This window comes from Papaver somniferum, chromosome 10, assembly GCF_003573695.1.
Source record: "Papaver somniferum cultivar HN1 chromosome 10, ASM357369v1, whole genome shotgun sequence".
In the NCBI taxonomy this organism is placed as follows: domain Eukaryota; kingdom Viridiplantae; phylum Streptophyta; class Magnoliopsida; order Ranunculales; family Papaveraceae; genus Papaver; species Papaver somniferum.
In genome coordinates this window covers 154,049,180-154,072,370 of record NC_039367.1, presented here as the reverse complement: position 1 = coordinate 154,072,370, position 23,191 = coordinate 154,049,180, and the positions used below count along the sequence as shown (strand labels likewise).

General features: G+C 36.2%; 1 protein-coding gene and 1 long non-coding RNA gene across 4 annotated transcripts; one reads left to right on the top strand and one right to left on the bottom strand.

Annotated features, from left to right (window-relative positions):
• The first annotated feature begins 724 nt into the window (after nt 1-724).
• LOC113316587 (F-box protein CPR1-like) lies at nt 725-1,237 on the top strand. The gene has a single exon (XM_026564750.1). It carries the CDS (start codon nt 725-727, stop codon nt 1,235-1,237), a length of 513 nt encoding a protein of 170 aa, XP_026420535.1.
• A 10,137-nt stretch (nt 1,238-11,374) lies between these two features.
• Nucleotides 11,375-12,895, bottom strand: LOC113315189. Of its 3 annotated transcripts, none has more exons than XR_003342829.1 (3): nt 12,671-12,895; nt 12,357-12,581; nt 11,375-12,066 (listed from the first exon to the last, which is right to left on the bottom strand). It is a non-coding gene; the product is annotated as an uncharacterized LOC113315189 (long non-coding RNA). The 3 variants fall into 3 exon arrangements; XR_003342830.1 differs by having other exon boundaries at nt 11,375-12,356; nt 12,463-12,581; XR_003342828.1 differs by having other exon boundaries at nt 11,375-12,581.
• Between the last annotated feature and the right edge of the window lie 10,296 nt (nt 12,896-23,191).

Here is a 23,191-nt window from a genome sequence, read left to right as displayed (position 1 = left end):
GAATTTCGTTCAAGCTGATACCTATACATTAGGATCGGATTCATGGGAAAGTATTCCAACCGTCCCTTACGAGTTTCTTTGTCCTGGAAAAGAAGATTCCGGGTGTTTCTTAATGGAGCTCTTCATTGGTTAGATGCTAAACCCACAGGTGAAATTTCCTCAGAAGTCATTGCCTCTTTCAATACTAGCAATCATATATTCGTGGATGTGCCAACTCCAGAACAAAATCTGCCAGATCATCTACTAGAAGCTGGCCATGAACTGGTTAGAAGTTTTGGAGTGTTGAATGACTGCCTTTGTTTAGTTGTTTGGTTACGAGCCATTAACTATACTGCTGTACGGGTCATGCAAAATTATGGAGTGAAAGAATCTTGGAGTAAACAAATCACCATTACTAGATGGATGTTTCCTCCTTCTGTCTATTGTCATTGGATTTGTAAACCAAGATTGCAGCTTAAAAATGGTGAGATTCTGATGACCAATGCTTACCACGGTTTCGTGTTATATGATCCAAAGGACAGAAGTCTCGAAACTATGTCGGTTACGCTCGAAAGAATATTTTACCATAGTGTGGCGAATATGCCTGAACCAATACGTTATATCGAGAGGCGAGAGCCTTGCTTAACTTCCATTCAGACCAACTTTGAGATCAGAGTTGGTCACTACTGCCACCAACTATGAAGTAATACTATGTTTCGATATAAGCAATGTGAGAATTTTGGATATGCCGTTCCCTGCGGAATTGAGTTCATATCCAGAAGAAGAGGCGGAAGGTATTTCGTTCAAAAGTCTCGGAGAGATTGAAGAATGCTTAAGTTTAATATTGCTTGTACCTTTTGTACGTCTTGATATATGGGTGATGCAAAAATACGGAGTGAAAGACTCTTGGACCAGACGCATCACCACTACCCAAGAACCAATGATCGGCTTCGGACTTCCAAAACTGATACGGTCTTTTGAGAATGGTGATGTACTGTTCAGCAAGGACTTGAAGTTGGCATTGTATGACACAGAAAATGATAAAAGTAGAGATTTGAAAATGGATGATTCTGATTTTCTATGGAGGGTAGAAGATAGTTATTTGGAAAGCCTAGTTTCAGTTAACTCGGGTGCTTATGCAGGAAAACAGAAATGGACAACAGATGGAGACACAACCGATAAGTCTATGCCGCCAAAGATGACACGGGGTTCGCTCTTTTCTGTGTTAGCGGGTTTGGTTAGTTATTTTTTGACTTAACAGTATTGGCAGTTCTTTGTATGCCTCTGCCAGTGAACTTTTATATATAAACTATTACAAAGAACCTGGAGGAAGTTTCATATATAAACTTCATTTTGCCCGAAGAAGTAGTCGAATAACCCGGAGGAAGTTTCATATATACTTCCTCTTCAAGATCCCCATGTAGAAAAGCATTGTGAACATCCATTTGATGTAACTCCCAATCTTGAGCCACTGCGACTGCCAAAAACGTTCTAACTGAAACCATTTTGGCTACGGGAGCAAAGGTTTCATGGTAATCAACCCCTTTAACCTGTCTATTACCAAGAACAACCAATCGATCTTTGTACCTTTCGATACTGCCATCAAAATTATATTTAATTTTGTAGACCCATTTGCAACCAATGGCCTTTTTTCCTGGTGGAAGATCGGTAATTGATAATGTGCCATTTTTATCAAGAGCATCAATTTCTTTAGACATAGCTACACGCCAACACGGAAGTTTCACAGCTTCAGCATAACTAGTTGGTTCCTTAAGAGTAGTAATTGCCGCCAAAAACTGAGTATGGTTAGCAGAAAAATTATCACATGAGACATAATTAGTGATAGGATAAGGCGTACCTGAGGACGTGGACGAGTGGGGAGTGGAGGAGCTGGGGTCTATTCTGGCAATGGTATTACATATGTATTCATTGAGTCGAGTACTAGGAACCCGGGATCGAGCACTGCGGCGAACAACCGTATCAGGAATTTCACTCACGGTTGTGTGGCTGTCTGTAGCTGACGTAACCTCCTCTGATAATATATTTTTAGAATTTCGAATATCATCACAACTTCCATCGTGCACAGTAGTTGTACCTTCATAAGAAATAGGTGTCTTTGAAGCAATACTTGAGCGTGTCTGTGACTCATCACACGACAGAAAATGACCCACTTGCTGTCCACCCAGTGCCTTCCTGCGGCTGTAAGTCCTGAAGTTCGTTGGAGAGCTGGTTTCTGCCTGGAGTTCATGCTCAGAAAAGTGGTTAGAAGCTGCTGCCTGTAAGCTGTTGTTGTCTCCGTAAGATGCTGTCTCAGTGAGCTGCTGCAGGCTGTCTCCGTGAGCAGACGTATCACCACGCACTGAAGAACCCACTACAGGATGTTCCATCCTTTCTCCATTAACTAAAGTATCATCTATCGGTATTCCAGCCATGGCTCTAGCAGCTGTATCCCCATTGGACACATCACAACAGACAGGTGAATACCCATCAGTTACTGTCTGTTCATTAGAGAGTGCTAGCCCATCATCCTGACAACCGTCAGTATTATCGCCTAAACATACAGCTGCATAAGGGAATTTGTTCTCAAAGAATACTACATCACAAGATACAAAAAATTGTTGCTTTTCCAAGTCAAATAACCGCCAACCTTTTTTTCCATAAGGATATCCAACAAATATACATCGTCGACTTCGTGGATTAAACTTATTTCGATCACGAGGGACAAGACTAGCATAGCACAAACATCCAAATACTCGAATATGATTATAAATAGGAGACTTCTTATGTAACAATTCATATGGAGTTTTCCCATTAAGCAAGGTACTAGGTGTGCGATTAATAATATAAGCGGCACTTAAAATGCACTCACCCCAAAAACGAAGCGGTAAATTAGCTTGAAATCGTAAAGCACGCGCCACATTTAATATATGACGATGTTTGCGTTCCACTCTCCCATTTTGTTGTGGTGTATCCACACATGAAGTCTGAAAATCGATCCCTTGTTCAGAAAAATATGGAATTAAAGGACGAAATTCAGTACCATTATCACTGCGAACTTGCTTAACGTGTCTATCAAATTGTGTCTTAGCCATAGCACAAAAATTCTGAAAAATTTTCACCACCTCAGTTTTATGTGCCAACAAATAGACCCAAACACAACGTGAATAATCATCAACAACAGTAAGAAAATAGTGTGCACCACAAGAAGACGGAGTACGATATGCGCCCCATACATCAAAATGAACTAAACTGAAGATATCATTTGCTTTATTCTCACTAACAGAAAAAGTAGCACGAGTTTGTTTAGCTTTAAAACAAGTATCACATGGTTCATTGAGAAACTTCCGACAATCAACTTCACCGGTGGTAACTTGAATTGCTATAATATCCGCTCCACTGTGTAAGATATAGACCCCATATCGTTCCTCACCCACATCAATCAGCGTCCTCGTAGTTCGGTCCTGTATCACACACAACTTATTAGTCAAAGTGACAATACATTTCAGATCTTTAATTAAACATGCCAATGAAATCAAGTTGCAATGAAGGTCAGGAACGAATAAAACATGAGTCAATTTCATGTTGTCTCCAACTACCACAGTGCCTTCATACGTAGAAACTGAGAATGTGTTATTCGGAAGTTTTATGGAAGAAAAACCAAGTGTACGGGTTTTAAGCAAAAACTCTTTCCTGCCTGTCATATGCCTTGAAGCCCCTGTATCAAGTATCCACTTACCAGACAGCTTCTCCTTCGAACCATCAATATTCGAAGCTTTAAACATTTCAACAATGACATCCAATTGGGCATAGGTAAGAGTATTAGCAAGGCCTACACGATCCTGTGATGAAAGAGAACTTCTAATAGAATTTGTATTTGCCAGGGCAACGTTAGCTAAAACAGACGACGGCTTCCCACGACCATTATTCCTATGTTGACCGCGCCCTCGTCCTCTTCCTCGTCCCGTGTTCTCTTCATACCATTCCGGGTACCCATTCAATTGGAAACAGTTTGCCATCTCGTGACCACTCTTTCCACAGTGTTTACAAATTGGTTTGTCTGAAGAAGCATACCCTATGCCTTTATCATAACCCTTTGATATTTTCTGAGTTTGCACCGCGAAACCCACAACATCAACACGTACATCACGTGTTTTTGTAATTGTCTGATGTCGTTCTTCTTGAACAACAAGAGCATATACACGACTCAAGCTTGGAAGAGGATCTTGTGCAATAATATTAGATCTAACCGTTCCATATACAACATCATCCAAACCCATCAAAAACTGATGTACTTGTTCTTCATCACGCTGTTTATTCCATTGAGTTATGAGAGAACAAGTACACTTACCACAACTGCACAAAGGTGGTTTGACGTGATCATTGATTTCTTCCCAGAGAGACTTCAAGCGTCCATAGTAAACCCGAATATTCTGTCCATCCTGTCTACATCTCGCAAGATCCGAACGTAGCTGCAGCAATCTTGGTCCATTACCAATAGAAAAATGTTGTTTCAAATCATCCCAGAGTTCTTTGACAGTTTCAAAATAGGTTAATGTCAACCTGAGTGTTGGTTCAATGGATGTAAGGATCCATCTAATAAGCATAGAGTTAACACTCCACCAATCTTCAATATAAACATCATTCTATGTTGGTTGCGTAAGTTTTCCATCTAAAAAAGATGTTTTTCGTCTGGCTCTAAAAGCATTCAGCATTAATCGAGACCATTCCTCATAATTATCCCCATTCAACTTCACCGGAGAGATCAGCATACCCGTATGATCAGAAGGATGTAAATAGTATGGTGAAGTTGAATCAACTTTTCGTTCATCACTAGAAATTATTTCCTTCCCAGTCATGATAAAAAAATTCTGATTTGATTTTAGATTAAATCGATCCTGGCTCAGATGCCATGAAACGACAAGGTAAGAAGATGAAGAATTGGTTATATTCCAAAAGCTTGTCTTACAGGAATAGTTTGTACGTCTCTAAATAGGCAGATGCCTCTTACAAATAAGGTGAGCATATAATACTCAATTGATAAGTTTCCTAACATACAAGATATCTTTAACTACTGTATATACAATAATATATATGCAAATCCCCTTAATAGAATGACTTAGTCACAAAGTTATAAAAGACTTCAATCTTATTTTTATCTCAAAACTTGTATTATGGGGGTTCGTTAAAAATGAGTACTCAGACTAGGTATGAAATTTGAGGGGAGAACATGATAGGAAGTGCGTGCAGGTAATCTGGGCAGAGAGTCCGTTGGCAGAGAACGGATGTGGTTTCTTGTTCTGATTGCGGTAACAATTTGTTGTAGCGTTAGAACTTCCTTAAAACCGCTATCACTTGAAAATAATAGTCCCACATTGGAGAATGCGATCTTGGTAACCGTGTATGTAATAAGTTAGATTTGCCTTCCATATCGCTAATCAGCTATGAATTGTATGCCCAACCCAATAGCTCTACATGAGCTATCAGCCATCCCCCGAAAGGTTGAAAAAAAGAAAAAGATGAGGTGAAGGCATGCATGTGTGTGTGTATAGCCCTACATGGGCTATCAGCTAACAACAATTTGATAAGGGGAACTTAGGCGCATGCCCAAAACAAAAAAAATTCTTACCGCCAGGCCCACAATTAATTTCTAATACAGTCGCACCCATAATTATTTAAAAATATTTAAAACATACTGAAAGACTCTATTACCCTTCATCGGTGTTGGACATAATTTTTTTTTCTTCTCCGCGGTTTTCTTCCCTATTCCTCCATTAATCTCTGTAATAGATCTGCGAAGATTTTTTTCTCCATAATTTAAAGAAATAAATCATTTAAAATCGATGATTCAAAGAAATAAATCATTACTAAACCCTAGAATACAGTTCAACAAAAATGGATGAAACACCAACAAGAACACGTCTTCATAAATCGAAAGAGAACAAATCAGGTACTAAATCTAGTTTAATAGATGGTATTGTTGCATGCATGCATTCATTAGATTTGATTTTTTTTCGATTTTAATTTTTGTTTTTAATGTTGATGACCTAAAAGACGAAGAAGAAAAAATCAAGTCGAAGAAACAGAAAAAAAGTTATGCAGCTAAATTTTAACTTGTTATGCAGTTAAAATTTAGATGCATAACTTGTTATGCAGTTAAAAACTAGTTGATAACATGTTATGCAGAAGTAATAATATGCTGCATAACTTGTTATGCAGTTAAAAACTAGTTGATAACATGTTATGCAGAAGTAATAATATGCATAATGTCTTATGCATTTAAACAAAACTGATGCATAACCAGAAAAGTGAAAAAAGTAATGCATAAGACATTATGCAGCTAAAACAAAATGATGCATAATGTCTTAGGCATCTAATCAAAATGATGCAGAAGACATTATGCACGTGCATAAAAATCCATAAATCAGAAAAGTTAAAAAAAGTAATGCATAAGACATTATGCAGCTAAAACAAAATAATGCATAATGTCTTATGCATCTAAACAAAATTGATGCATAACCAGAAAAGTGAAAAAAGTAATGCATAAGAGATTATGCATCTAAACAAAAATAATGCATAAGACCTTATGAAGACAAAATAAGTAATGTATAAGATATTATGCAGCTAAAACAAAATAATGCATAATATCTTATACATCTAAACAAAGTTAGACCATCTAGTGCTTGCTTTTCTGATACCAACAAACAAAACACAGATAACAAATGGAAGCTAAGAAGAAGTTTGACTTTACCAGCCTCAAAGATAATTACACTCAATTTACTTTCAGTAGGCTAAAATTTTTAAAAAAAAGATGAAGTAAAAACCTACCATCTTCTATTAGGTCTTTGTTTTTCTTTCTAGGTCGTCCATATCTTGGATCTGTAACCTCATTTTTAGCCTGTTCTTTGACATAACTCAAATTAAGCCCTTTTTCTGAGCCAGTACATGCTTCCCTATCTTCATCACGATGGCAGTTTTCAATATCCTTTGGTTTTCTGCCAAGAGATTTCTTTCCCTTATTTTGAACACCCACTGTACCAACACCCCTGGCATCCATCATGTAGCTAGAGTTTCGGTAAAAATCTCCATTTTCAGCTTCCCTGCTCCCTAAGCTATCCTCTAAATAGTTCTCATCAGTTATACCACGATGCTTAGTGCTGCTCTTGTCCCAATCAAGTTGCTGAATTGCATTGAAAACAAATGAAATTTAATTCAACTTTCATAAGAACATTTAGTTAACACAATATAAAGGTGTAGCACTAGCATTACCTTCCTCCGTTCACTTTTATGAGAAGACGAAGTTCTAAGGTGTTCTGATCTTCTCTTAGGTGTCTGAGAAACTTGAGGAGAACCCCCTTCTTCACCATGCACATCTAAATCTGAGTTTAGACCCCGTTTACTGGGTGTAACAAACTTTTCGCGTTCATGTTTATCAGATGTATGAGAAACAGGATACCGAGGTGTTCTTTTCACTATACAAGTTCACAAAAATACATTGCAGAACAAAGTTAAGATTCTACCAAGACATGTTAATAAGAGGCTGACAGCATGTTAGCTCAACAAAAAGGAAAATGATATGGTCTATCAAGGACTTGGAAGTGTCTCTGCTCACGTTAAAACCAAAATAAAGAAGAGTGAAAACCCAAAAATTGCTGCTGGCACTGCCGTGGCATAAGAAGAGGGTTTACCACTGGTGCGCCTCTTCTTCACCGAGAAACACCCATTATTTGATAAAAGCATGCTCCACTGGGGTCCTAACATGTCAGTTAGTTTCCTCTTCTGCGTAGCAAAAGTAATGCATCGTTAAGCATCTAGATAACAGAAACAACATGGACTTCTGCCTGAATGATCAGATTTGAAAAAGCAAAGAGAAGCAACCGACCTTTTGTCTACTTTTGTTCCCTCCACTGCCTCCATCTTTATCCGGAGACTCCTCATTAAGCTTACCAAACTGTTTATTATTTATACTTCTGGATTTCCTTGTCGCCATGAAAATCAGTCTCTATTTCCTAAAACCAAATACCAAACAACACATTAGATCACAAACAAACAAGTAGTTTAAAATACCTAAAATTAGAAAATCAAAAATATTAATCATAACACTTTATGAAAAATTACGCTGAATCTGGATATCACAAAGCAAAAACCCTAATTTCACAGGAAATCATCGAAACCCTAATAGACATGGAAATATATCGAAACCCCCACAATCTAATCCCAACACAGAAGAAATAAAATTCAAAAGATCATATAACTTTTTTTTTTTCAAATAAGTGATGACGACGAACTCAAATCAATAGAGGAAAGTCGATATATCAAATAACAGTAACAACGTAATCTAAAACAAAATGCATGAATCGAAAAAGTTAATCAATTCCTTAAATTCAAAAATCCGAAAAAAATCAAACAGAAGAAAAAAGTGTAAAGTTTCTATCAGATAAAATTAAGAATCAAATCAGAATCCAAAGAGAAGTCCGACACTTGAAAAACTTAATCACTTCCTCAAATTCAAAAATCCAAAAACAAAATTAAAAAAAAAAAAGAGGTCAATTTTATTTTATTTTGAAACTGACATACGAAAACTCAACTCAGAAGATGGAATTGTTTCTAGGGTTTTAGACTGTCAAATCCGTAATTCAAAGATCTGCAAACAAACAAACAAAAAAAAAGTAGTTATCGAAATTGTCACACAACAAACAAAACCCAAAGACTGTAAGATGAAAGAGAAAACTCTGACTTTGAATCTTACCCTAAACTTGTTTCTCAGATCTTTAAAGAAAGAGAGAGAGTTTTAGAAGGAGGAGGAGAAGAGAAGAGAGGGCATTACCGCGAAAATTGAGAAAATTGAATATTATGAGGCGAAGGAGTATTCCCTTTTATCTATATTTATACTAGGGTATCAACCAGGCTTTCGGCCTGGTGTCAACCTCTCGTGCGCCTTCGGCGCGTTGGACTTCATAATTTGATTACTCTTCCGACAATTCCTTTGGCACCTAGGATGTTCAAGATGGTTAAATTGAAATGAATTAGGATTAACACTATAAACTACTTATATAGAAAAATTTGAATGTCAGCGTCCAAAAGACTTCAGCTCATAATTTTGCAGCGAACTTAAAATGTTTACAAATTCCGCACTTCATTCTTAGGTAATTAACAATAGACTGAAAACATGATTTGGTCGCTCTTTTGGCATATCCAAACCCTTTCCACTCATTTGATATACTTAATGATGTGAATCCATATTTTCACTACATATTAAATGATAAAAGTCATCAAAAAGTATTGATTTATGCGGCAGAAGCTGGTGTGAGCATATTATGGGTTCTGTAATCCAAGGCATAAAAAAATGTACAATTTTGCTGAGCTTCAAATGTTTGCAACACAATCCTTTTCCTTATAGAAATGAATGTTTATTATTCCCCAATCATGTTTAATATTCAGAAGTCTCCCCATCAAGTTGATTTTCTGACATTGTGTTAATGGGGAGACTTCTGAATGAACTTTGTTAATTTTTGTGCGCTGTCATCATCTCCAGATTTTAGGACACTGGGATGCAGGGATATCAAGCTTCCCTTCACAATAAACGCTTATCTATTGATCTTCACTGTCATTGGTTTTACTGGTGTGTTTTACGATGAAGCTGGAGGAATTGGAGTCTAACAGTTAACAGTTAGCTCGAGGGAACCTTCCCCTGACAGAAAATTTGGTAAGTCATTTCTTCAAAGTTTGTTATTCTTTAAATTTTGCTAATAATCTTATTTTATTCTCTGGGTTCTCAGAATTTGTGTTTAGTATTATATATTTTCTTAAATCGGGTATGTATGCATCTGTGCAAACAGATCATACTGAGTTCAGCGTCTCTGGTGACATTTAATTTATCATCTACTGAATTTTATAGTTGGTGGATCATTCTACTTGAAGTTTTTTTTCTCATATTGCAGGCCGTCCGAAGGAAGTTGCTTGCTTGGTATTCATGAGTCCACAATGTCGCCATGTATATTTCAGATCCTTTTTATATCAGAATTCAAAGATGCAGTCTCCATAATTAAACATTATATTGAGTTCAGGGTATCTGATGACATCTAAGTAATAATCCAGTGAATGCATAGTTTGTAAGTCATTCTCCTTGAGGTATTGTTTTCATATTGCAGGCTATCTTAAGGCATTTTCTTACTTGGTATTGATGATTTAACAATGTCGTTGTGTCGTTATCTGCATAAAGAATTGATAAAAAGCCAAGGAGCTGTTCACTTTTCACTTTCATATTGAGTTCATTGTGTCAGGTTGTCGAATTCTTTGCCTTGGAACCTTTTTTACTTGAGATACAGATTAAAGGGGTTCATTTGATCAACATCTATAGGTGGAAATGCATTTGGACAGGGCGAGACGAAGCCGAGCCACACCAAATCATAAATCCGAAGCATGGTTAAAAGTAAAGAAAAATGATGGTTTTCGGGTCCACCCGGTGCATAGCACGGGCACAAAATCTAGTATCAATAAAAAAAAGCAAATGTCTTCGCAATATGTCTCACTATTTACCAAGAGCCTCGCTTGCTTTAAACTTTCTAGTTTCAATGTAAGGAGCTGTAAGAACTTGCCTCGACGCTTTCAAAATAGGGATACGATGAGTGGCATGAAAAAGACCAACATCAAACGAAACAGGCAAAAGGGAGAGACAGAGCCGACGTGAGAGAAGGCTCGGTTAGCACATGCCATTTATCTGATCATGAGTTCGTCGTACCACATCCTGCAATTCAAAAAAAATATGTTCGAACATCTTCAAACATCTTCAAACCCCCAAGGGATTGTAATTAATAAAAAATTTATAGTTGAATATGAGAAACAATATTGATCATCAATATTACAGATAGAAAGACACCAAAGCCAAAAAAACAAAAGAAACACAGATAACTGTTATTAAAAATTTTCAAGTTCCATAAATTCATGCACATTATAAGGAGAACCTACCCTGTCAAATGCCAAATCTTATTTCAATCTTTCGCCTAGTACTCAGCCAGAATACACCAATGAAGCGGCAATGCCAAATTAGCAACATTGAGGTGTTATGTGATAGGACGATTAGTAAGTATGGCTCATCACAGTAATTCCAAGAATGTGTACCTCATTTTGTTTACTGGAAAATCGTTTTCTTTAAATATGCCTGATCCGGTACTAACGATGACCTCCATTTCAACCTACGATGAACAAAATTTTTAAATACTGTAGGAAGCAGTCCAAAAGGTCATTAGCCCAAAGCGCACTACGTTTCATTGAAAACTAAGAAAGTTAAAGTTTTTTCCTTTGGGCAACATGTTTTTCCTTACTGCTTTCTTCAAATATAGTAGAGCATTAATGCATCCAATTATAAACTGAAAGAGAATACGACAACAAAGAAAAATGGAAAAAAAAAAGGTCAAATAAAAATCACTTCAACTTAACAACAACAAAATTAAGGGAAAGCAAGAGATTAAGTACTAAACAGTAAAATTTGAAACGGTAGAAAAGTTAAATGTACGAAGAATTTCAATGATTCTAAAATCAACCATATATTTAGGGAAGATTCTATAAGCAATTCTTTTAGTGGCATCTTCTTGATTATTTCGTCACGTCGTCTTCAATGAGTGCAATTTTCGACTAAAAACTTCCCAGGGTGTGGTACATTTTAAGTTCTGCTAGGAGTGCCCTCCTTGAAGCATCATTTAAGTATATTTTCAATGACGCGAACCTACATAAGTTCCTTCAGGCACAGTAAGTAGTTCGGTGTGCATTTTGTGGATATTATTTTTGAAGAATTTCTGTGCTGGCTTGAGTACATTGAAGAGTACACCCAAAGTCTGTGATTCTGCAGGTACGTAATTGAGTAATTGATTTGCGAAACTCAGTTACATTTACAACAACTAACCATATGAACAAAATCCTGGGAAATAAAGGATGTTAAGAGGGACCAAAGAGAACTTCAGACTGAAAGTTACCCTTCTTTGTACAACAACACGATATACAACCCGAATCTCCAATGGAGCCTGGGAGACCTCACAAACCAAATCTGCACGTGTTTATCAGTTTATTGGTGTCCGAAGTTTGTAATGGTTTCTGCGCTATAAAACAATAAATTTGTCAAAAGTGAATAGTTTGAACAGACAAATAACTTGTTCTCTAAAATCTAATAGTAACTAAATTTTGCAACAATTCATAGAAATGTGGGAGAAGTTGCCGAAGAAAGCATTTTTATGAATGATTTTGGTCAACAAATGACAATTAGTACAACAAAATTAAGTCGAAGCAGGAAATGATAGTTATAGACGTTATCACCATTAGTAAAATCCACTATTGAACTGCAATACTTGTGAAAAATTGTATTTGAGAAGGAAGACTAATCTCACCTGTAAAATAAAGAAGAATTCCACCAGCGTATTAAGTCCACCAAGACCACTATATTTATTTCTAAATTTCTCAACTTAATCATCATAAAATGAAATGGATGATTACCTGACTATAAATGTTAGCATTATCACGCCAACAAAACCCAAGTATGGATGTTTTTTTTTTCATTCCTCTACTCCTTAATGGTGTTTTGCATTCCCCATTTTCACTGTTCCCACTCTCACCTGCAAAATTCACATCAACAAACTAAGTTCTTCTTTAATTACATCAAATCCACCGTTTGCAAATCGAAATCATGTGTGTAACTTATTACCTTGAACGGGAAGGTGGCTCATCATGTGCAAGATGAAGTTGGCCACCAGAAAACCCCCTCCTTCTTCTCTGTATATGCTTTATGGATTTTGCGAGACGGTTGGTGGTGTAACTTATGCCCACACCAACGTCGCTACGGCAGAGAAAGAGAAAGAATCCAGAAACCCTGTAACACGGCCATTCAACTGTGTAGAAGAAATCAAATGCAAAAGAATTTTTCTGAAGTAATTGAGAGCTAACTAATTACGATTTCCAAGGGATATAGGGTTCCTAATTAACCGCTTGGGATTTGTACGCCTGGGCAAAATTTTGAACAACTTTTATGCAGCAGTTCTCCACGTATTAAAACTGCAAAAGGAACCACCAAGATTTGATTAGGTCGCAACACGTTTTAGAGTGTTAAAACTGTTTGGGATCGAAGAAACAAAGGACGGCGGATTAGTGCGCAAATCTGAAAACTGACGCTGCAGATCTTCTCCAACTGAACTAAAGGATCACGACCACTATTTGTCTTTCCAAATGCATTATAAACAACTTTATCCGTTAATTAACTCTTTTGTTGAGAAATTCGGATGGGGGAAAACTAATTGTTGAAACTGATATGAAGTTTTTTTCTCATTTAGGAAGTTACATGAACAACCTGTATAGAAGACACCTAGGTAAGCTAGAGAGAAACAAAAAGAGGTTGTGACACGTTAGTGTCAATCTGTATGGCAGCGGTTTCTACTTCGTTTGATGGAAAAAATGCATTTGTGCTCAAGAAGACAAAGAACGGTGGATATGTATACACCCTCTCCAGGTTGATATAAAAAAATCTATACCACTCTGTGTTTCCATGACTCAATCGCGACCACTCTTTGTCTCCTCCAAAAAGGAAACTGCATCATAGTTTATTGATATTCATTTTCGTTTAAATTTTTAAAATTTATTTAAATACGGAATATATACTATATCAGTCAAAATACAGCTTCTTGTGTTTTCTAGTCCCACCCATGCACAAGTGGATTTCTCTTTCTGAATTTGGATCGTGCGATTTCCTACATCGAGTTTCTGATAGGGGTAACTAGAGGTGTAAATTGGGACGGGCCATCACGTTTATGGCACATCACAGCACGTTAAAATTCGAGCACAGCACATCACAACACGTGATCGGCCCAACAAGGGCACAACACGTTTGTTTAATGTGCTGTGTTGTGCCAGACAAATAGGCACAACACAACATGTGGCACGCACGCAGCACAACACAGCACATCACGCGAAGAAAGCACGCCACGTCATGCATAAAATACTACACAATACATCACATTTGATGAATATTTGACAAAAAAACCATTGTTTTAGCCAATTTCTGCCATTTTATTTTCGTTATGCTAATTTATTTATGTAATTATACATGTACTAACTAAAATATCTCAAAAATATTTATTTTGGAACAACACGTTTATTTTTATGGAACAGCACAGCACGGCACACAATTTAGCACAGCACGGCACAACACGTCTAAATATCTGGCACGGCCCAGTACAACACGCAGCACGCTAAGCACGTGACTTCGTTGGCTGGCATGTTCCGGGCCGACACGTTTTACACCTCTAGGGGTAACATTGTGATTGAAACAATTCACCCGCCATTTCATTCGGACGCATAATATGTAACGTTTTTTGGTGTGAATGTATGTAACATTTTACTATATTATTATCGGTTATTACGTTCCATATTTTCTCTCATAAAGCGTGGATATTTCAAGTACACAAAATTGGTTAAAAAGACCAAAATCAATAATTCCTGGGTGAAATGGACAGTTAGATTTTGATACTGTTTAAATGGACAAAAATGTTAAAATAGGCATGATGTAACCAGTTTCATCGTGCCCATTTTTAAATATTTTTTCTTATTTTTAATTTACACAGGATGTATCCAGTTTCATCCTTGCTATTTTTAAAATTTTAAGCTAAGATGAATCCAGTTTCATCCTTGCCATTTTTTTTTGGCCATTTCATCCAAACTATTTTTTACTCGTCCATTTGAACCGTGATTTAAATATATTTGGACAAATGACCAATTTTCTGTTTCAAGTAAAACCTTGAAGTAAAGGTGGAAACTCAATTCCTTTTTTTTTGATAGGCTAAATCTGGACCCAGGCCCCTACCCAAATCCAGCTAGTTGGACTAGACGCACTGTTAGACCCAACCCCGCCAAATCCCTCTATACAACTAATTTAAATACAAACCTCTACTACGATGGGGATCGAATCCCTGACTTCCTCCTTACTGGAGTTGATGGGATACCACTGAACTATGCTCTTAGATCCTTCGAAAACTCAATTCCTTGCGGCCTACATCTGTGATGTTCTAGGGTTCGATAGGCTTGGATATAAATTCTTTCAAAACCGTCGAACCAAGACAAGACAAGACAAGCCAAGCAAGCCAACCCAACCCTATTATCTTGAATTCGACCAAAGCATTTTTATATATTGTTTTATAGGAAATGTTAATATACTTTATTAATTAAATGATATAGTGTGTTGGGTTTATAATTTCTTATTAGTTCAATACATAGATTATATAAATACTAGACTTTTGTACTATTTGCTGCAGTAGTTTTAGATTTCCTCGCTTCTTAGCCATAAAGTCCTCCGCAGTATTATGTATCAATATAATGAAATTGTGTCTATGGAAGTTTTTCTTAAACTGTATAGCCTCTGCAAATGTATTCTCTACTTTCAACATGATTTTCCCTGCTTTTCTGTTTTCGGGTCGTGAGCTATAATCCCAAATGTGTTACTATCCATCCATAAAATACCCATAAAAACAAAAGTAACACAAAAACCCCAAGTAATATGAATATTTGGGGTTTTTATATCAATATCCACCACTACCACCACCATATCCAACCACCACCACCATGTCCACCATCAATGTATACCAGCACTACCATCACCAACCACCACCACCATATCCACCATCAACTGCCATTACTAACAACCAACACCACATCCACCAACAAATACTAGCACTACTACCATCACCATAAAAAGCACCACCGCCAACCAACATCACCACTAACCGGAAACAGTACCACCAAAATTTGGTTTCGTCATAAACTTACTGTTTCATCATTAAAATCTTTGGTTTCATGATAATAAAATAGGCAAAAATAACTAAGTCAAGAGAACGGCCGAACCTGAAAAGGAGAGGGTATCATGTACACCACCAACTTTTTCGTTAGGCAACCTATATGGACAAAACCTGATGCGATTGCAAGTAAATCTAAATTAAAAATCCTTGAACAATATGTATATATATAAAGTTTTTCTCTTTCTCTTACATAATCAATATGTCTAGACAATGTGGACCTGGTTGTACGGAAGAGTTCTTAGACGATCTCACAAATCAATATCCAAGATCAATCTAGTCGTACCCAAATCATGAGGTTCTAAATTCTAATAAGTATGAAACTTGTAATTATCTTTCAAAATATGAATTTTCAACAAGAACAAATCCCATAATTGATCAAAATTATTAAGGACTTAAAATACCTAGATTAGTTACGTATTACTTGTATTATTCCAGTTATAAAGATAAAACAGTATAATACGGAAAAACAAAAACACGAGACACCAGAAGTTTTCTTAACGAGGAATACTGAACCTGCATAAAAACCCCGGTACCTCTTCCATCTTTGAACACCAAACTATATTAAGCCACTATCAACACTAGGCTACTATCATACTTCATATTGGAATGTGGTTAAACCATTAACTCTCCAAGAAATTCAGCTGCAGTTATAGATGAACATGGGTCGGGAAGTTCGGGTTATATCTAATACCAACTACCAACCCGTATATGAAGGACCCTCAAGCTCGTCAACGCTATTAGATTAGTCAAGAGACGATTTAGCCACTAAGGACTCGATTAGTTTAACACGAACATTAATTAATAGAAATGAAACTAACAACGATCTAGATACGAAACTAGTACCGCTGAATATATCTTGAAAAGTTACGCATAATGACTACTCGGACGTTTCATTGGGATATCGGACGAAGAAGATATCAACAGATTTGTTTGAAGGGAAAAAAAAGTCATTTTGCAGTTAACCGACTTGGCGGCCCTTATCTTTTGGTCAGGTGCCTTTAACAATCCTGGTCAGCCTTATCTACACCGAATCGAGAAGAATTATTATTTTCTTTCTTTCTTATTCTTCATTCTGCTCCTCTTCTCTTTCTTCTTCCCCTGTTCTTCTTCTTCTGCGATTGTTTGATAGAATCATTTGTTGAAGCTATCTAGTAGATGATGAAGATGGCGTGATTTTAATCTATGGAGAAGATCAATTGAAGATTGATTTAGTTTCGAGATAACCTGAGAAGAACGAGATTAGGGTTTGCTGTTTATTTGGAGATTAAGTGAGGTTGATAAAAAAATCGATCATTTGATGACGGATTTTGTTTATTTAAGACAACGGAGAAGCATTAATTGTTGATTCAGGAATTTTAGTGAAGAACTGAAGAGCTAGGGTTTCTATGTTGAATCTGAAGTTAGGTTCTTCTGATTTTGAGATTGTTTGGGGTCAAATAAGCATGTTGTGTTGATGATTGATGAAAGATTTAAGGGGTTGTTGTTGAATCAAAGTTCTAAAGTCTTCTACATGATAAATTGAGGAATTAGGGTTTCATAAAATCAAATTCAGAAGATGAAATTGATGTTCAAGAAGAATAATTGGAGATGGGTTATGAGTAATTGAATGGATTAACATGGAGTTTCAGTTGAAATTAAGACTCAAGTGTGGAAAGGGAAACTCAGGGATTCTGCAGCTTAGGATGAACATATGGTTTGGAGTTTTTGATCAGAACTGTGTTAACAGTGCAGTTTGAGGTAATGGTTCTTCTTAGTTAAACTAATCCAAGTTTGTTATTAAGATTATAAGTTTTAAGTTTCTCAATGAACTTAAGAATTGAAATGGATATGATGAGTATGTGCCTGAGTTGATGATGATGTTGCTGAGTTTGGATTTATTGGTGGTGTTGTTTATGCAGTTGAATTTGCAGGTGGAGAAGTGATATTGATACTTAGTTCTAAATTGATTGAAGTTATAGATGGATGTTTAAGTTGTTACAATGGGGTTTGCAACTTGTAAATGAGATAATTGTAATGGATGGTGGAGCTGCAGATTATTTTAGTGTTGATGTAAGTGGGTAATGTTGATGGTGTTTTAATACTGTGAATGTTGTAGATGAGATGCAAAGTTCAGTTCTGGCAGATAGTTGTAATGGAATCTAAAGTGAGTCACAGTTGGTACTGATGTTGTTGTGGTTGAATTAGATTGTGATGGAGATATGTAGTTATAATGAAGATGTTGTTTGAATGCAAATGGTGTTGTTTTGTCGGTGACAGTTAATGTAAGTTGCAGGTGATATTGAGTTGGATTGGCAGTGTTGTTAGAATAAGAGTTCAGTGATTGTGTTGAGTTAAACCTCTAAGGGGAGGCTTGCAACTGCAATGTCAGGTAAGCAGAGTTTGTAATTGATGTAATGAATTGTTTGAAGTTGATATGGAATTAGAGTTTTGTGTGTATAATGTTGGGTGTTGTTTCCTGTAATGTTGTTGAAGGGTGATGAAACTGAGCTTTAATGATGCAAGCCTGAATTCAGGTTGGTAGAGATTTTGAAATTGTAATTGAAACTTGAAGTTTGTTTAAGAATAATTGTTTGGATTGCATCATTATAGTGTTGCCAGGTTATGTGTTGCACCATGATTGTGTATTAGAAGTTTGGCTTGTACAAAGGCATTGGCCTTGAGCCTTTCTTTCCAGTCAGTTGTCTGACTCTACTGACTGAGTCGAGTTAACCCTATTAAACTGAGTTGAATCGGTTTGACTCAGTTGACCAAAACCAATTGACAACGTTATTTCTTTTAATCTTTCCATTGTTTGGAAAGGAATTGTAATGCTTTGTTTGTCTTCATGAATTGTTCGGGAAATAAGAATTTCCATTTGATTGTTTGGAAGCTGAGAATTTCCATTTGTGGTATATAAGATACTGCTCCTTGTTTTGTACCTACTTACTTTTATCTTTTATGCAATGGCTACGGCGATACACCACAATATTATTATTGAGTGTGGTTAGCACAAATATTATACATTGTTTGACGAAGGAGTTAGTTCCATGTATAGGATTGTTTAAATCTGTGAATTGGTTGCCTTTTAATATTTAAGAAAAACATTAATATTTTCTAGATCATTTCAGTGATTACTTGAAAGTTAAATGTTATTCCTACTGGGCATCCCTTTTAGGGATGATGTGCTCACTCATTCCCACTTTCAGTTTCAGAGACAGATCAGAGTTGCGCAGCAAAAGCTTCAAAGGTTGAGTTCGTTAGTTGGTTAACTTCGACTATGTTTATTATGTTGTATATTCTATTTGTAAACCAAATGACTATTGTATATGTATCATTTGAGAGGAGTTCTTGTATATATGTATATTTTAGAGTGGGGCTAGTTTCTGGGTTAAGTTTTGTAGAAGATTTCTTAATTGAATGTTTAAGTATATGGTTTAGACCCTTAGTGCCTCTTTATTTAGTTAATCTCTTGGATTAGTAAACTGCTAGCTTTAGGGGTGCTACAGTATATACCGGGTTTTTATATTCATAAACAACTAACAAATCGCTACCGGCGGGTTTAGTTTAATACCCGCCCGCTACGAGCCGGTCCGTTTCGGGTTTAGACCTGCGTTAACCCGGTTCAGGTTATAGCTAACATTTACAACCTAATTGAACTACTAGGAATCCAAAGCACCAGCAGCAATCCACAACTACTGAGATCAAATCAAGTGATGCTGAATCCTAGTTGACTACTTGGAATTTGGTGAGTCTCACTTACATCTCTCAATCCATTTTTATTATTAATTTATTTTATTACTGAAGAAGTTCTTCGGTGATTTTAATTTTGTTGATTGTGATTTATTAATGTTTGACTGACTAATTTTGTAGAGTAAGATGAATTGAAGAAGTAATATAGGGTGAATTTGATTATGATATGTCTCAATTTTGGGGGTAAACCAGCTATATGAGATTACAATCTATAGTGGTAAATTTCTTTTCTCAATTTGGTGTTTTAGTTATGATGTATCTTTCTCTCTTATCATATATGATAGCAAAACTTGATTATATGAATCCGTTAAAGTGTTCTAGACATGAATAGAGAAAGGTCTGATATTATTTTTTAAAATGTAGAGGGTCAGGTTGTATCTATCGGGTTTTTCAGGTGGGTTCGGGCGGGTTTAAAATCATAACCAACTACGCCCATGTATATCAGGTTTTTATATTCACAACCAACTACCAACCACCTGTTCACAACCAATCAATAGGTGCGATAACATCTCTTAGTGTCATATGAATGCCCACTTCTTATCGTATCCTAGTTTACTTAGTTTGTAAGCAAATAATGTAAATGTAATTTCCTCTACTAACTACCCTAGTACTTAAAAAGAAAAGATTAGGAGAGAGTAAGAGAGACTTCTTCTTATCATCTCCTCCCTTTACAACCTTAGACCTGCAGCTTCAACTAAATCTCATTAATTAATGGATTCTCAAATGTAATCTAAATAATCATATTGAAACAACCCGTGAATATAGATCCAATTACGGACCGTACGTATACCCGGTGTCAATATTTACATTTTAGCATTTATATTTTATATTTGGATGATGAATGATGTTTAGATCAATGAACTGTTCGTTGGGTGGTCTGTAAAATTTCCTGCAACTATATTTTGACGCTAGAAGGAGGGATATTAAAGTATTTATCCCACCTTCAACCTTGTTGATTACGGAAAGTCTCAGTGAAGTTGGCTACTAGATCTTTAAATTTTAGGGGCAAGAATGTAAATCCCAGTGAAAATATATATCTTGAAACACCAAACATTATCAGAATTTCAGGGAGACCAAACTAGAAAGAAGGAGATACAAAATCTACTGCAACAATCGTCAACTAAGATTGAAAATGAAAACGATTCTTCATTAACAATTAGCTTTCTAAGGATCCTATTTCTCTTAAAATGTTCACGCGTTTGGTCTTCGTTCCCCAAACCTTTGAATGTTATATCTTCCTCTTTGATCATTGAACCTTCCCCTTCGGTCGTCATACCTTCCTTCCTGATTATTCTCCCCAGGACGCCTAAAATTGCAATACCGTATATAGGATATGATCTAAAGTTTCTTATTCAATTCTACAAATAGGACATTCTGATGCTATATGAAAACCTCTTCTCTTCATATTGTCATCAGTGGCACAAATATTTCTAAACAGTTTCCAGACATTACTAGAAGTACCTGGATGAATCCATGAAGACCAAATAAGCTTAACATGATTTAGTATTGGGAATTTTTTTCCGTACCTTTTTATTTTGCAAGTGAGATTTCATTCAAAGGAACTAAGCAGAGAAAGGGTTCTCTGTTACAGAAGAAATAGAGCCATCTAATATCCTAGTGGAAAACCCAGATATATTAGATATGTGTACTAAAAGTTTTCCCCTAATAAAAGTAGGAGGGTTTACATCCTAATCATTTAAAGTGGTGAAATTTTTTACTTGTTTTGCTAGAGTATTCGCCACCTCATTTCCTGATCTAAGAACAAAAAGAAATCCTAAGAAATTTCTACAAGATAAAAGCTTGCGTTTAACTTCCTCCAAAATGGCTCTGTTTGTCCAAGAATTATCCATTGATTTTCCATATAGAAACTTGATTAAAGGTTCGTAGTCTCCTTAATTAAATACTGAAATATGAGAGATTCTTTTCCTCTTCCCAAATTGTTGCTTTCAACAGTCCTTTCTCTTCTGCCTCTTTTGGTTATGAACATGTTGTTGGTCCTGCCCTCCCTCCTGCGCAAGTACCTGCATCATTTCTCAGAATAACAGCTAAGCTGGAAGGGTCAATTTCTAAAGTCCAAGCTGCATCCACATTTATCTTCCATGTATTTTTGTCTGGTGGAATCCAGGGAACCTTTCTTTTAGGATTTTTTTTCTTTTTCCTCTTTGTTTTGAGCTGGTCTCATTTTCCTTGTACAAAACTACACATGTCTATCAATTTATTTTGATAAGCTCATATGGGTTTGGGAAGAACTTGAAAGGATTCAGTACATCTTCTTCCACATAAACCACATTTTGCAGCTAACAGGATTGGGCCCTAAACCCCAAATGTCCTTAGCACAGGGATAATGAAGAAAGAGGTGTTCTAATGTTTCGTTTTCTACATTACCGAAAGTACAACTAGGGTTGATATAAGGTATTATCCCTATCAATATTTTTGAATTTTTTGATAGAATGTTATGTATAAATTTCCACAAGAAGAGTTTAATCCTACCAAATATTTCTAGTTTCCATATTTCTATCCAGAAAGCTTCATCAAGTCCTAGATTGGAGTTATTGATAGTGGTTTCATTTAGCTTGTTGTACATGGATTTGACAGAGAAAGTTCCTGATTTTGTGAGTTTCATCTAAGCCTATCAGATTGAAGGTTGTTATCTCTGTCTAAGAAGAGATTAATTTTACAAATTTTTTCAGCTATAGTTGTTGGGAAACTAGAAAAGATTAAGTATGTGTTCCAATTATTGGTCTCTGAGTCTATTAAGTGTGATACTAAAATGAGATAAGCGTTATCATTTGTTTTATGATTCATCAGGTTTTCATTAAGACCTTTTATCCAATGATCCTCCCAAATTTTTGTGTTTTTTTTTTCCATTTCCTAGCTATTTCCCGTATACTATTTTGAGCAACTAAACTTGGTCCTGTAGTAATACATCTCCATTGGTAGTTTCCAAGCTACTTTAGCTATCAAGGCAAGGTTGAATTTGTGTGCATCCTTGAATCCCAGGCATCCTTTATCCATAGGTTTACACATACTTGGCCAAGCCTTGGGATTATACCTTTTTGTATTTCGTTCTATTCCCCACCAGAAGTCTCTTTGTATTGCATTAATCTTTTTTTTGTTGTTGTTTTAGATAGTATGAAGCAACCCATTTGGTAAGTGGCCATACTAGCTAGCACATGCTTGATCAGGACCATTCTACTGATTTGAGGCAAAACTTTACTTTTCCATCCCTGAGAATTATGTTCCATTTTTTCTAGAATGAATTCAAAAGTCTTGATTTTAGATTTATTGATGAAAAGAAGAGTTCCTAGATAAGGGTCTTTTAAGGTTTATGTGTTTTATGTTAAGTAGTTTTGACATCATTATTCGGTGTCTGGGTTGGACTCCTTTCGTACCTTGTTATAAGCAAGGCAGCGGTTAAGACTCCTTTATGGTCACCACATCTGTATTAAAATTTTACCTCTCTCTGGCCATACTGCTAGGACATCAGTACATGTACATCACAAAGCAGATGAGCTGTTTCCATTCCGTAATGTTATTTCACATTTCCCTCGCCCTTCAGTCGCATTCAACCATAACTCCCGGTTAAACATACAACCCGGCAGGTAAATGGTCGGAAAAACATTTTACTGAAAAAATGCTATTTTACTATGTCAACA